This window comes from Condylostylus longicornis, unplaced genomic scaffold, assembly GCF_029603195.1.
Source record: "Condylostylus longicornis isolate FDR11 unplaced genomic scaffold, ASM2960319v2 ptg000249l, whole genome shotgun sequence".
In the NCBI taxonomy this organism is placed as follows: Eukaryota; Metazoa; Arthropoda; class Insecta; order Diptera; family Dolichopodidae; genus Condylostylus; species Condylostylus longicornis.
Window position 1 is genome coordinate 1 of NW_026578214.1, and position 16810 is coordinate 16810.

General features: G+C 24.2%; 1 protein-coding gene across 2 annotated transcripts in view; it reads right to left on the minus strand.

Moving 5' to 3' along the window:
- Positions 1–741: 741 nt before the first annotated feature.
- LOC129616607 (acetylcholine receptor subunit alpha-type acr-16) overlaps positions 742–16810 on the minus strand; it is a 53295-nt gene continuing 37226 nt past the window's right edge. For both annotated transcript variants that reach the window (XM_055532237.1, XM_055532236.1), the window contains exons 4-7: positions 5934–6043; positions 3426–3640; positions 3104–3277; positions 742–2148 (exon numbers count right to left, since the gene is read on the minus strand). In XM_055532237.1, coding sequence (XP_055388212.1) covers positions 2064–2148; positions 3104–3277; positions 3426–3640; positions 5934–6043 — 584 coding nt within the window. In that variant the 3' untranslated portion in view covers positions 742–2063. The remainder of the gene's footprint in view (positions 2149–3103; positions 3278–3425; positions 3641–5933; positions 6044–16810) is intronic.

Below are 16810 nucleotides of genomic sequence, written 5' to 3' on the forward strand. Positions count from 1 at the left end.
ATAATAATAATAATAATAATAATAATAATAATAATATAATAATAATAATAATAATATAATAATAATAATAATAATAATAATAATAATAATAATAATAATAATAATAATAATAATAATAATAATAATAATAATAATAATAATAATAATAATAATAATAATAATAATAATAATAATAATAATAATAATAATAAATAATAATAATAATAATAATAAAAATAATAATAATAAAATAATAATAATAATAATAATAATAATAATAATAATAATAATAATAATAATAATAATAATAATCATAATCATAATCATAATAATAATAATAATAATAATAATAATTATAATAATAATAATAATAATCATAATAATAATAATAATAATAATAATAATAATAATAATAATAATAATAATAATAATAATTAATTAAAATAAGAATAATAATTATTATAATAATAATATTAATTTACTTTCTTAATTTAATTTGGCTAATAATAATAATAATAATAATAATTATAATAATAATAATAATAGTAATAATAATAATAATAATAATAATAATAATAATAATAATAATAATAATAATAATAATAATTAAAATAAGAATAATAATTATTATAATAATAATATTAATTTACTTTTTTAATTTAATTTGGCTTTTTTTTTCATTTAAATAAGCAGCTTGTTTTTAAAAACGTCGCTTTTGTTTAAATATAATGTTTGTTTTTTTTTTAATAAAAGTAATTTTAATAAGGTTATATTTGTTTTTGTGTGTTTTTAAATTTTGGCAGTTTTAAATTACCAGTTTTATTAAATTTTGCTTCTTTCGTTTTTTTAATGAAGAGTTTTTTTTGTAAAATATATTTAATTATATAATTACAACTTTCAAGATAACTTTAATTTAATGTAGCAACACGATCTTTATTTTTTTTTACTAAATATTCTTAAATTTATTTATTGTTGAATAATTTATCTACTCTTATAATAAAGTATGTTTTTTATCTATTTATAAATAATATATTTTATTAAATATAATGTACCTATTAAATATATATGTAGATAAAGGGATGCGCCAGTTAAAGCCATATGTAATAAAACCATATAACAATATTTTATTGATTGTTCTAAAAGTATAAACTAGTTGAATGTTAGAAAAAAGAAATTACGTTAAATTTAAGTAAATTTGGTTTTGATCATTTAAAATTGATATGAGCCATGTGGGCGATTAAACCTGTTCCGTTTCTTTTTTTTGTCTTGATTCGCCTTTTTAAAGTCACAAGTTTTATATATTATATTCGAATAAAGGTAATTTAATTTTATTTTGATATTACTATTGGAAATATATAAATTTTTTCTTGTTGTAACACTTATTTTCTACGCATTTAATTTTCTTTATTTATGTACTACTTTAATTTCAAATATGATCCCTAAAATTTTGTAATATTCGCCTTAGAAAAGTTACACAACATACGATACATAAGGCATATTTAATTTTCATTTTTATTTATATTTGATCCTTTAAGGAAAAATATTTTAAATTACCTTTAATTTTCCAGAGATATTTTTTTTTACTTCATTTCATTTCATTTGTTATTTTCATGACTTTATTTTTTTCTAATTTTGTAAAGCACTTATTGTCTTATGGCTTTATGACATACGAATTTATTTTGCGTTTGATTTTTTTTCTTATTTTATTCTGTTTACTCTAAAGTAGTTATTTTTTTGTCGGTTTTAAATGGTAAATTTTATATTTTGCATCTGGGTTTTTTAAAAAATAAGTTTTACATTTTAGTCTGTAAATTAGTATCTAAATGTAAAAAAAGTTGTCTTCCATTCTGTTAATGTTGTATATTTTTCGTTTGAGAATCCATATACATACGTTAATGCGTAGATGTGCATTTATGTGTATAACATCAAATGATATTTTATTATCTCTTTTTAAGTTTTCGATAAATTATAAGAAGTTGTTAGTTATTTTTATAATGTTATATTTTCTGCAGTATCTTCTTTATTATTTTATTATTCTTGTTTCTTTCTAAATTAAGAATGGGTTATTTTATTTGCACTTATTTTTATTGTACTATAATATGTGGAGCTGATAACAGAACGGTAACTGTAGCAATTATTGTAAATAGTGTAAAAACTATTAAACAAAATCTGAAAAGAAATCAAAAATTTTGTCCAAATTAATTTATTATCGATATGTAATATTTCAAGCGAACAAATAACATTCACAGACAATATATCTATATATATTTGTAAAATATATATGTATTTAGTATATTGCAATTAGAATTTTAATAGTTGTGCTTAATCCCAATAATACCATAATTTGTAGTAGTGTTATGAAAACGTGGAATGAGAAATTCAGCAAGTTGTTCTAATATTCAGTGATTTAAAAATTAAGGTTAACGTTAAAAAAAATAAAAGAATTATTTACACAAATAAATTTGCAATATAATAATTAGTAACATGTAGCTCATATGAAAATCTAAATACCCCGATTTAAATATTTTATGAGATTTAATCTTTAATCGGCTTTTTTGTTCTTTTCAACAACTTATTGTAATAGATAGAAGCTCGTTACTATGCTGTAACATAATATAGTTTGTATATAAAAAGAGTGATGAAACTCTGCAGTTTGTTATGATATCACGCAAACTATGTTTTGGTTAATTTAAAGACTTACAACTCGTACTAAACTTAAAATTTTAAATTACTGAATATGATGACCATTTTTTTTATAGTTTTTTAATAAAAAATTCGTAGAATATACGTTCATTTTTTAAAATATTGTATAAACTTTTAATTTGTACAATTTTTAAAACGAAATTATAAACATTAAGCTGAAACTATTAGTAATTAGGCTTTGCTTTTAAATTATATATTGAATTGTGCATCAAGAATTTGAAAAAAAATATTTTAATTATATTAACATTATTAGTTGTTTCCAATATAAAGACTAACTTCACATTTGCATATTTTACAGTATTTTTTGAAATAAAGTTTCCAAGAAATACTTAAAATTTTAAGACATTTTTTCATCAAATCAATTTTTAATGCTTGTATCGATACAGCATTTTATAAGATTATAGATAACTAAAGACTTTACCTATCCACAACCATGGCAGCAAATTTCCAATCACTAATTAATTCAGCTTCTTCATCTGCTTTTCTCATCCGCGCTGTGATAAATTGCAATTCTTTTAATATTAAATGTAAGTCTTTATGATTACAACCTATAGTTGCATGATGCTCTTCAACAGTTGTTGGTCTACCGAAACTCCTGTTAGAAAATTGTATATATATCACTTAAATTGTATTATTCTGATTGTATCATTGTATTGTTATATATGCGTATAAAAAACAGTTAGGTTAAAATTTGTTTTATTTATTTTTTAAGTAAGAAAAATAACAGAAACGAAAGCACATACGCCGACGATCCAATCGCTGTTTGCGATCCTGATATCGTATGACGAAAATCATCATCAATATCTAATACATTTGCTAGTAACGACTTAGATGATCTTTCTTTCAATTCTAGTTCCTTCATGCGATTACTTAGCAAAATTGTTTTTCTAGTTATTTTTCTCCCAGGTCGATTCATTCGTAGCATCCATGGCAGCCATTGTAAAAAAACTGATTTAATCTGTATATAATAAAAAAAAAATCACTTATAGTCTTAAATTATAATTAACAAGTAAAAACGTTTCAATCGGTATAAACCGACCGAATTATACCCTGCACCTAGACAATCTGCGTCTAAAAATTTGTTTTTGAAATATCTAGAATTAGCTTGTTTTATAACTGTTATATATCAAATATTTGAACCCATTAAACCACTCTATAGAAATTTCACTTTTTGTTTTCCGAATATTTAAAATTAGCTTTTTGAGTTGTATGGCAGCTACCCGAACCAGTGCAGCCATTCCATTAAAATCTTCAGAAAATATGTAAAGTATAATTGGACACATCTTTGCAAATTTGATAGAAATATTTATTAGTTTTTGAAGTATTTAAAAAAAATTCTTTGAGTTGTTGAATTGGCCCAATTACAACAGCAGTCGTCCTTGGTGGAAAAAAAACAACTTGTGAAAATTTTGTGTCTATTGCATTATTCGTGTTTGAGTTATAGTGCGATCGGACGGACAGACATGTCAAAATAAACGCACAATTTCACGTCGAGCAAGAATGTATATACATATATACACGTCCATACCTAAGACGACTACTTCTAGTGGTTACAAACTCCGTACCAAAGTGAATATACCCTTCACGAAGGTGCGGGGTATAAAAATGATTATAATCTTATAACTAAAAATGAAATGAAAAAGAGTTTTTGCTTGTGCAGCAACTTGTATAAAGATTCTTATATCTTGCCTTAAATTAAATGGAGAAGAGAATTTTTTGAAGCACGTTCACTACAAAAAGGCGTTGAAAGGTTTTTTAGTTTTGTTAAAGGCATTCTTTTACTAATACAGAAAAACATTTTCAAAAATGTTTTGGCTTTAATATGTTAGATTAGCTTTGTATTCTTTTTACCGACCGTATTGTGTATACAGTAGGTAGGTTATGTGATGGCAAAAAATTTTGCATATCGAGCTTTCGGTGGGAAAGTGTAAATAAACTATTTGTAGCAACTTGTCGATCTTTCGATATGTATGTGCACGCGTGTATCTCAACCGCTTCCGCCGAATTTCGCCAAATATACGTTTTTGCGTATATAAAGATAAATAATCAACCGATTTAATTGAAATTTAATATTTGAATTCTTCGTATTATGTTAAAACAATAACATATAAATTTTTTGGAAAGATCAGGGGTCGAAAACTGATCTAAGGGCCGATCTTACATTTTTCACCATGCCTACGGAACGAATTGATGGAATTCTTAAAATTTGATATTTGAGTTCTGGTTGTTACCGAAACTAATTGGCGAGCATTTCTAAGGGCCAAATTGACATTTTTATAAAATTCTGTAACACGTTCACTTAACTAGACAATACACATTGCGGTCGATTATGTGCTAACCACATCAGATTTTTTTTTTTTGGTGCAACGCTAATCTGATAAGTGAGTTCTTTTTAATTTTAATAAGCTTATTGAGTACTTATCATTTTCACTTTTGGTGCAACGAAAATTTTGCAAATTTTTTGATAATAGTTGAAAAGTATAAGTGATAAGTGGTTGGTGCAATAGGGCCCCGATATTCTGCTTGAAAGTAAAAATTGCGTTAAAAGTAAATCTGGCTATAGCACAAACGGATTAATAAAAATAAGTGAACAATGCCAAGCGTTCGGCATTGCAAATTTCATTAAAAATGAATTACAATTTTGTCAAAGCGAATTGTTTACTAGATAGATTTACTCGTTTTCGAGTTGAAAAAAAAGTACCGGACTCTTCCTGCATATAAATAAATGCTTATAACTTCGGAACCATGAAACACAGAGTAGTCATTAGTAGCTTGTTTTACAAATGATTGATTGTTCTTTTAGACTGAAAATTAATTTAATTTTTAGTGTTACAATTAATTTGATTTAAGTCACAGTTTCCGAGATACGACTCGTCAAAGTTATAATTTTAGTCTTTTTTTTTTTAAATTTTTTTTACAAAACTCGAAATTTCTCGAAAATTTTTGTAATGATTTTTTTTTTATTTTTTTCGATGCTCTGCGATGAGATCTAAGAGTTAACCCATATAATATTCTCTATCTCTCATAGATTTGCCAATAAAACGCGTTAAATGAATTCAAAAAACATGCGAAATTCGTAGCACGTGTTCAAAACTACAATTCTGAACTTACAAATTATTAATTTTGTTTATACAAACATTTTGAAGTACATATATTAGAAAACTTAAAAGTCATACAAATATTATAAAATTTGTTAATAAATTATAATAAAATAAGCAGAAAATACATAAAAAAAATAATTTTTACATTACCCATGGAGGCATTTCGTGAATGTCGGCTGTCCTATGATGGTAATTTAGCACCACTACCGTTAATACAACTGATGATGCTACCATAAACATAATGCAATTAAAATATGTACCTAGATATTGAAGATGCAGCATAATGCATTGGTTGCGCCGTGGTTTTGTTTTAGTTTTAAGAAATTTCATAAGGGTTTTAGTTTTTGTTTTGTTTGGAATAGGAGGAAAGAAAATGTAAATTAGCTACATAATATTTATAAACTTTGTTTTAAAATAAAATAAAAAAATTAATATTTTATTTAGTAAGATATAATTAATATATAATATATAAGTTCGTTTTAAAATGTGACGATTTAAATAAAATATAAATATTTTTTCTTTTTAATTAATTTTTTAACAATTTTGTTTTAGTTTTTATTTATTTGGAAATGTGTTGTTAATAATAAATTACATGAGTTTTAAAAGTATTTTTTTTTGAAATATTTTTTAATGTATTAAATGTGTTGTATATAAATATTACATGATGAATATATGTGATATATTATATAGTTTTAAAATCATACATGGAGATTTTTTTGCATAATTTATTTAACTTTTTATGTGCGCATTTTAATATAAATTTATTCGTGATTCTTTTCAGTTATTGTATTTATGATGTTTAGAATGTTCATACATATTGTAAAATACATGTTTGATTTTAAAATGTATAATATATTTTTTATAACAATTTTGATTACTTCTTTCTTATAGATTAGAGAGATTGAAAGTTTTCAATTTTTTTGTAATTAATGTGTATGTGTTTGTTTGTGTAACTAATTTGATTGTGCTTTAAAATTACTTTTTAATAAAATAAAATATTAATAAATAAATAATTATTATATTCGATTGATTTCGGTTCAATGTTGAAATAAAGACAAGTAAAGAAAAATGCTTATATGTTGTAATTTTAATGTTTCATTTTGTTCATGCAAAACGCATTTAATAAAAAATAATGTTAATACAAAAATAAGAAAGGGAAGAGCTATAATAAAAAGTAAATTTAATAAAACAAAATTAGATTTTAAGAATGTTATAAAAATAAATTTAATATTTTAAATTAAAAACTCTGATATCAAAATGATTTTTATTATAGTAATGATTGTTGTAAAAATTTGCCTTTTCAAATAAAAGTTATATTTTGTGACGCTGTAAAAGATTTTTGTTCTAGCACGTTGCAAAAGTCTATACGACGAAAAAAGTTAAAATAAACATTTGTACAATTTTTAAAACCTATTTTTTAAAGCTTTCAAGCTTAATTAAAAGTTAAACGTAAAATTTTTTCTCTTAGAAAAAAAAATTTTTTATTTGTTTTAGAGTAATCATCACCGAAAATAGAAACTCTTTCTCCATGGGAGCTTATAGGTCACAAAATATGAATCGGTTTCGAAAGGCAATTGATTTGCTACAAAACATCTTTTCCTTAAAAGTTTCCGTTGCTTCAATATTTAGAAATCTTACGTAACTTATGACTTTTTTGTTACAAGTTAAATTTACTTTTTCAGAGTTATTTATCCAACAATCCCCTGCGGATTTTCCTTTATTATTATTTTTAACACACCATTTTACGTATATATGTTAACTATGCAGTATAAACTGATTTATAAAAACTAACTAATATAAGGTAAAAAGTTTTGTTATTATACAAATGTATTTAAACATGCAAACTAATATGTAAATTAAAAATATATTTGCACAAAGTGAAAGTAATCCATTCGAACGATTACACAAAGTTTCTAAGAATAATGAAAAATAATAAAAAGAAATACTTAAAGCACATATTATCTTATTTATAATACAAATTTAGTGTTTTTAATTACAAACGAGAATATTTATAGATGCATTTACATATATTGCAAATATTTAAATTTTTAAAACATTTACATATAAAAAACAAAAAAATAATGAGAATACAAATACAATATAAAAACTGATTTCCGCATAGCGACATTTTAAAACTATATTTTTCTTTTTAATTTTAATTGCTATTTTTCCAAAATTTTTATTTAATATGTTTTTGCTTGTTTTTATTTCTTTGAAAAGAATGAAGTTTTAATTCCAATATATCATTTTAAAAATTTCAGCTATTTCTGTCGTATTTTCTACTTAATAAGCATTTCAAGAGAAGCAACAGAAAACAGAAAAATGGCAAGCCTCCTCTAAAATTTCTAAATTTACTTATTCATAATCTCAATTGCATTGTTTTGAGATTTAGAAAGCAAATTGTTTTTACGAGTATCCTATTATTAAAATTCAATAAACTTTGATATGGGAATAATTCTCCATTTTTGCATCTAAAAAAACCGGATTCTCGAAAACTGAAATGATTGTTTACAATATTTTTATGTACATCAGCGCCCCAAGTTATCATTATCAACCACGATTAATCAAAAATTAGTTTGATCATATTTTTGATATGATCAAAATATCATATCCAGATGTTTGAAATCATTATTTGATGACTTTCAGATCATATTTCTTTTTACAAAGTGTTAAATTAAAGGTCTGTATTTTGGGAACTGGTAGTTGTGACGTGATGCAAAAAATTGCTTTCGGATTTCGCTGAAGAACTTGAATTGAATAAAATGAAAAATATAGAGCGGTTAACTCCGCTCTATAAAATAGGGTTCCAAAAAACCTTGCCAGTTTTTCGGTCTTTTTTTATTTTATTTTAGCTTCTATTACATAATTGCTGACTACGTTTTTCGAATTAAGTTGCGTTTTTTGTACATTTATAATAGGAGTATAGTATTATACTCCTATTGTATTTTTAGAATTATAGTAAGTGTATAGAATTATATATATACAATTATATATATAATAAGCAGATATATATTTCGAAGTATATAAGAACATGTGGCGGGGGTTAATATCTGCAGTTTTCATATTTTTTTTGATAAAAGTTCTTCGTCAAAATCCGGAAGTATGTTTTCTGAATCACGGTCGTAGAACTTCCGGTTCAAAGGATACAGAGCTTTTATCACATTTCTTTGATCGATCTTATAGTTTTGTTTGATCAAAATTAAATTATTATGAAGAATTTTAATATAACTAATCAAAAAGCGATTAAAAAAATGTTTAATCTGATTAATTATAAATTTTGTGTAATTGATCAGTAAATGGTTAAATATAATCAGAATGTTTGGAGCATTAATGTTCATTTTGGAAAGAAATTAACATCAATTACGAATCAATGATGATCGTTTTAATTAATTGAAAGCTAATCTTTGATCTGTATAAAATAACCTTTGGGAAAAGTTTCACAATCTACTTAAAAATTTCAATTTGTGCATCCATTATAAATTGCACGTTTTCAATCACCTTTGTTAATAGAATTAAAGTAAAATTATCACCATGATTATCTATTTTGTATAATATATTTGTTTTTATGTGAATATGATATTTTATGAAGTATGTAAAATGAAAGCAGTATTGATTGATGAAAATATTAATCAATCTCTTATCGGATGGATTACTCGAAAAGCTGCATATGTATAAAATTCCATAAAGTTTATATTTATCCATATAGTGTACACTAGTTTGTATATTCAGGAATTTTTCCTTATCGTACATAATATATTTTTGGCAAACTAAAAACATTTCATTATCTGTTGACTAGTTTAGTAAATGTGCAAGCAAATAAATAAAGGCGAAAAAAATAAAGTTTGTTTCGCCTTTATTTATTTTAGTTTGGTGCACGCACTTATATATTTTCTATTTGGACAATATCGATATTCAGACAAGCAACAGTGAGATATTTTAAATATGAGTAGGTGTTTTAACAGTACCTTTTTAAAACTATTTAGTCCCTGTAATTTTTTTGTAATGTATTCTGATCTTAAATGAATATTTTTTTAAATTTTTGAATTAGGAATATTATTAAATCACAAAATAATATACAAATTGTGATGTAGTAATAATACCAATTTATGTGTTATTTTTGAAAAACTTGCGTAATATAATAAAAGTAATGAGAAAGTCATAGACAGAATTAAACTATATAATAAATTTGGGTCAAACCAATGGTTTGTATTGTAGCACTTTTCCCTTCAACAAGTGAAAGTTCTGCTTTTAAATACAGTCTATGTATACCTATCACACTATTAAAATTATTTTCATTCATATACAAAACTATTTCTAGGATTGCATATATTTAGGATGACGCATATATGCAGTCTTTGAAATAAAGCAAAAATTAATATAAAGAGGTAACTGAATGCTCGTTTTTAAGGGTTAATTGTGTGAGTTAAGAAAAATAATTATATTTTTTAATGTCATGGAATTTACCGTTAACTTTTTGTATCTAAAAGCCCCTAAAACTTCAAGCTTCTATGAGAAGAAAAACGGGGGATCTAGAAGAAAAACGACATCAAAAATTTGGGAAAAAAGGACTTTAGATAACGGTCAATTTGTTTTTCTAAAGTTTAACTATAGTATACTGCGCTAGGGGAAGCAAGCCGCTGCCTTTATGAGTTTGCAAAATTTCAGAAATGCTTATGGTTTGCAACAAATAGTTAAAAAAGGCCATTTTTAGGGTTTTGGGGGGGTATAACTTCTAAAGGGGGGGAGATAGGTAAAAATTTTGTTTTACAGATGTAAGTTTCTAGTAAAGATCTATGTACATATAAAATTTCAGCTTTCTATCTTCAAGGATATGGAAGTTTTGTAAACAAAAAAAGTGTCCACGGACGGACGGACGGACGGACGGACAGACGGACGGACGGACGGACAGAGTGAAACTAATAAGCACTTTTTTTCAAAAAATTTTTGGAAAAATGCTAAAAAATAACTTTCGTTAATTCTTAGATACTTTAGTTTGACGTGACATTTAAATTTTCAGACTATAAAGTGAAAAGGTAAGTTTTATCATAGGGCTAAAAATATTTATTTTTGTTACGTGTGTATTTGTATAAACAACAATAAATAAGTCATAACAGCCTTTAATTTAAAATGCAAATAAAGTCTCTTTTGATAATATTTTTTTATATTGAAATATGTAAACGATTTCTTATTCTTTTAATAAGAAATCTAAATTTTTTTTTACTTTTAAGATTGTAACAAAGAAAGTATAAAACAAGTAAAAACGTTTCAGTCGGTATGAACCGATTGAATTATACCTTACACCTTTCGTTGTTGTAAAGCAATTACTCGAACTTGTGAAACCATTCTATAGAAACTTCACGGATATGTCTGACCTATAACTGGACACACAACTGCCAAGCTTCACGAGTCTGTTTTATTATTTTTCCAAATATTTAAAATTAGCTTTTGAATATGGCCGTTGTATGGCCGGTACCCGAACCTGTAAAGGAATTCCACTAAAACTTCACAAATATATCTGATCTATAATTGGATACACGACTGCCAAAGTTTCATGAATCTGACTTAATTATTTTTCCAAATGTTTAAAATTAGCTTTTGGAGTTTTGTGGCAGCTACCCGAACCCGTTGTCCGAATTAGTCAAATTAAAATAGGGTTCGGCCTTGGCACAAAAGAAACAGCATGTGAAAGTTTGGTGTCGATTGCATTATTCCTATTTAAGTTATCGTGCGATCGGACGGACGGACGGCCGGACGAACATGTCTAAATCAACGCAGAATTGTACGCTGAACAAGAATATATATATATATGTCCACACAGCAGATGACTCCTTCAAGTAGTTACAAACTCCATACCGAAGTTAATATATATGTATGAATATATATAATGAATATATGTGTATGATTTATGAAAAGTATAAATGAATGATTTCATGAAAAAAAGTTTAATTAGCTATTAATTACTGATTTCGCTGGTTGCTGATTTAGCTGTGTTTTCATTTAAGATTCATTTACTAACAAAATAAATGAAAGGGAAAGAACATGTTGATAGGAATAGAAAAACACGATTGTATTTTAAGTGAATAAGGGCCAAGAAAACAAAGTTAGCTATTAAAATATATAAAAATATTTAAAATGTCAAAGAATTTAAACCCTTAAAATAACAAAGAACAAGTAAACCCTTACAAAACCTTCCCATATCATTCAACATACACTTTTACGCTTTTCCTCATTACGATATTGAAATCTTTTGATAAAACTCTTTAAGAATTCGAAAAGAATTTTTCATGTCAATAGTGAATTGAATCATTTGTAAAAAAAACGCTGATACAACAGCAGCTAAAAATATTATAAATATTAAAAATATTATAAAAAATCCGATTTGATCGCAATAGTTATTGTAAAGTTTTTAATGAAAGCACTACATAAGATTATAAAAATGCGTTTTGAACACTTTTAAGGACGCTGAAACGCAATTATAATTTAAAAAAAATATGAAAATTTGGCTCTTAGAAGAGTTTCGTTTTTTCCTATTCGAATTCCCTGAAAAGCTTCGGCAGCTGGTTTGTTGTTTCCGAAACTAACTCAGAATTCAAATATTAAATTTCACAAAATTTTATCATTTAGTGCCGCAGATATGATAAAAAATGTAAAATCGGCCCCCGGGGGACCGAGCCCTGATCTTTCCAAAAAATTTCTAAGTTTATTGTTTTGACGACTCAAATTCAAATATTGAATTTCAAGGAAATTGGTTGATTATTTCTCTTTATAAACGCAAAAATGTAAAATTGACTCGCAAAAGGACGAGATCCGATACTCTCAAAAGTTGATCGATCTGAGTCAAATCAAAATAAACTCGTAATTTTTGTAAAAGCCTGTATCAAAGCCAAAGTAAACTGGGTTGTAATTTTTTGAATCAAATATTAATTTGGCATGAATATTAGACAATCGTAAAAAAGACACAAAGTTTTCTGAATTTTAAAAGATATAATGAAATTTAAAAAAAAAATTAATTTATTCTATTTTTTACCGAAGTTATGTTAATATTTGCATTTTTATGAATATCTAATAATGAATGATGTTTTCTAAATGACTTTTATCTGAGAAATGGAAAACTTTCGAAACAAATGAAACTATTTGAGGATGAAACTTAAATCAGGATGAACTATATAATATGTATGTAGGTATGTGAATACATATAGTTGTTAAAATTTCTACGGCATACAAATAAATACATACAATAAATTTGCATGTTTTTTCAATATTTAAAGGTTGAAAACTAAACTATATATTTGGTAAGATAGTTTTTTTTTTGTCATAATTTTGGTAATTTTATAAACTTTGGCTTTACTTTAAATAGTAAAGTATATACATGAAAATTTAATAATACGATTACTAAATAGGTTAATTAAATATTTGAAATTGCTATGAGTATTAAAAAGAAAAAATTAAGCTTATTTTTTTATATTCTATTATTGGATTTGTAGATTACAATTTTTGATTATAAAATGATCAGTTTATGATTACACAGTTTTATTTTATATAAAAAAGTTAAATATATATATAAATGTACAATAACAAAATTTATTAATGTTATATAACTTTAATATTGTACAATAAAAAAAAAGATGGTGAAAAAACTAGGAAACGTAAACAATAATTAAGAAAAAGAAGAAAAGAAAAGAAGAAAAGAAATTAACGAAAAAATTAATCACATTTACCAATACATTGAGAAGAGGCACATCCATATCCAAAACTGGGAGGCATTCAACATAACACATTCCATATTTTAAAGAAAGATATAAATTTTTTTTATTGTTGTTTTTATTTTCTTATTTTTAAATTTATCTTTTTAGGTTTATTTTTTATTTGTTTCTTTCTTTATATTTGTTCTTATTTAGCTATTTTAGAATTAAAATGTTTTGTTTAACTATATGTATGTAAACAAAAAAATTAAAGTATATATATTACATTATTTATTTAAATATTGTTGTTTAATCACTGCATTTTATATTTGGTTCTCAGTTTAAAGTTTGGCGTTTAATTTTATTAATTTCTTTTTATATTATTCAGATTAAATTTTTGTTTTCAAAAATGAAAAACAAAAAAAAAAACACAAAAGTAAAATAAAAAATAAAATAAGTTATGCTAAATTCATTTAATTTAGAATACGCACTCTTGTATTAAAGCCAAAACAAATAGATTTATTTTTAAAATTTTAAAACAGTTATATAAAATATTTGTCATGAAAATCGTATAAAATATAGAATCAAATATACTTATACTAAGAAAATCTAAATAAACTATTTTAAAAACAAATAAAATAATAAAATCAATTAAATATATTTTTTATATTTTATATTTTATAATAATAATTGTAATTGTCAATAAAAATAAATAAAGTCATGAATAAAGCATGAAAATTGTAAAAATAGTATAAAGTTATTGTAAGAAAGTATTGTTATGTTACGATTATTAAGTACATGGCATGTGTGTATGTTCGTTTCTTTATTACATTGATAATAACTCTATATATTTTGCATACTGTATTGATTGTTTTCTGTATCGCTCCTGTATTGTTTTTTGTTGATTTTTTTAAAATATCTGACACTTGCTCAATGTTTAAAGTTTTTTCAAGTTTTGTGAAGTAAAATTTAATGTTTCAGAAATTTTTAAAATTGTAATGCTGCCAAAACATTGTTTTTCTTGATTATGTCAGAAGGTTTTATTTTTCTGAAAAAATTTTTTCGCAATAATAAATTCTTTTTTCAAAAACTTTCAATTAAAAGTAAAATAAAATAAACAAAATAGATTGAAATAGTTTCTCTATAAACAAATATTAATTTGTTTCTCTTATAAAACAAACTAAATAGACAAATAGTTTTACACTTTCATAATATAAAACCAAAATTTTCGGTTTTTTTTAACCAAAAAATATTTATTTATGTTTGATAAATATTTTAAATTTGATATTTATCACGTATTTAAAAAATTTTTGAAAGTTTTTTCAACTTTTCCGTTTGGTTTATTTTTTTTTGAAATGGGAATTTTTTTTCTTTTTGAGCATTAACATAGCAAATTGTATTTAATGTATTAAAATTATATTTTTCAATCTAAAATCTTCATGTTCAATTAAAATAAATTAATAAAAATGTTGCATATAATATAGAATTATTTTATATCTGTATATTATGTATATTTTGAATTAAACAAATAATTTGAACTTTTATTCCTGAATTTTATATTATATTTGTTTATAACAACAGCCATATACAAATGTTAATTCAATACACCAAGAATATGGAAATAAGAAGAAGCATTAACATTACTTTTAAATAATAATATTAACAATGACTTTTTCCACGCTGTTCGTATTCCTCTTTTTTCTTTTTACTTTTCAATACCTTTTCTACATTATTTTTTAAAAAGTAGAGTTATATGTATGTATGTGTATTTGAAATTAAATTTTGAAGAAAAACGAATATAGAATACAAGTGAACAATTTTCCGCTTTATTATGAGAATGCTTTCTTATATGAAGTAAACAGTTAAAAATATAATAAATAAAGAGAGTAGAAAAAAATCTCTTTGTATTACAAGTAGTATAGACTATATACTACTTGCAATACTTTATACTGTATAGGTTTTGCCAGGGCTGCCATAAATTTAATCTCAGAAAATTGTACAATAAATCTAAAATTATGGTACCGGAAACAAAAGGATCCGTACATTTTAAGTACACTAAGCCATTCTCAATATAAAAATCTATAATTGAAATACATATATTTTTTTAATTATTAAACTGTATGCCTTATTAATATCATAAGTTTTTGGCGTATTTTGCTAAATCAAATCGTAAATGATTTCAAAAAATGTTTCTACCCAGGAACTGCGCCATGATGTGTTTCTAAATATTTGCTCTCTTCCAAATTGCTTAAATACTGTAAAACATATTCTGAAAAGGCTAGTAAAGGACTTTAAAACAACATTCATTTTAAATTTTATATACTTTCGGAATACCAGGCATTCGAACTTAGTTTCTAAATCCGACAATTTCCACGGAATGACGGACGGAAAGAGTAAAACTAATAAGCACTTTTTTTCAAAAATTTTTTAGAAAAGTGCTTAAAAAGTAAATACCTCGCACACAACTATTTGTAAGAATTTTAAAGCAATAAAAAATATATTTTTAATATATTAAACGAATAGGTGATTTTGAAAACTCTGATATTGCAATGCTTGCAATTCAGGAACACTCGACTAGTTTATATTGGAAATTATTTTACATTGCGATATCGATCATGGTGATGGACATCATGTAGTTATGTATCTTTATCATGTTTGTTGTTGTTTTAATTGTATTCTATATTGCTCCTCAATAACATTTCTTTTGAGAAAAAATAACAATATTCAAAAAGTTTAAAGTTCAATTAAATAAAGATAAGGTAACCTATAGTTTTAATGTAGCGCTTTTTCCTTAAGCAAGTGAAAATACTGCTTTAAAAAACAATTTAGCTACGTACTACATTATTCAAATTACTCCTTTCATTAATATAGGAATATATTTGAAAAATTGCATACATTTGTGATGAGCAGTGTATGCAATTTTTGAAAGAAAACAGAAAAAATTTAAGGGGCGTTAACCTAATATTCGAGTTTAAGGGATAATTGTGTGTAAAAAAAATGCTATGCCATTGAAAAATGTACATTTTTCAATGACATGGCATTTGCTGTTAGATTTCTGTATTAATACAAATTTGGGAAAACTTGCAGTTTCGGAAATATAAGGTACCAAAAATTCAAATTTGCGAAATTTTAAGAGGCGATAACTTGAGAGGGAGTGGAATTGGAAAAAAATTTTCTTGAAAAGAAATGAAGTATTTATTAATATTTAAAAGCTGGTTATATTTTAGAATTCTACAACCTGGGGTCTAAAAGAAAAAATTTGAGAAAACAGATTTTAGGTAGCGGGCATTTTATTTTTTTTATCTTCAAGGGTGTAGTAGTTTTGTAAACATGTTCACGGACGGA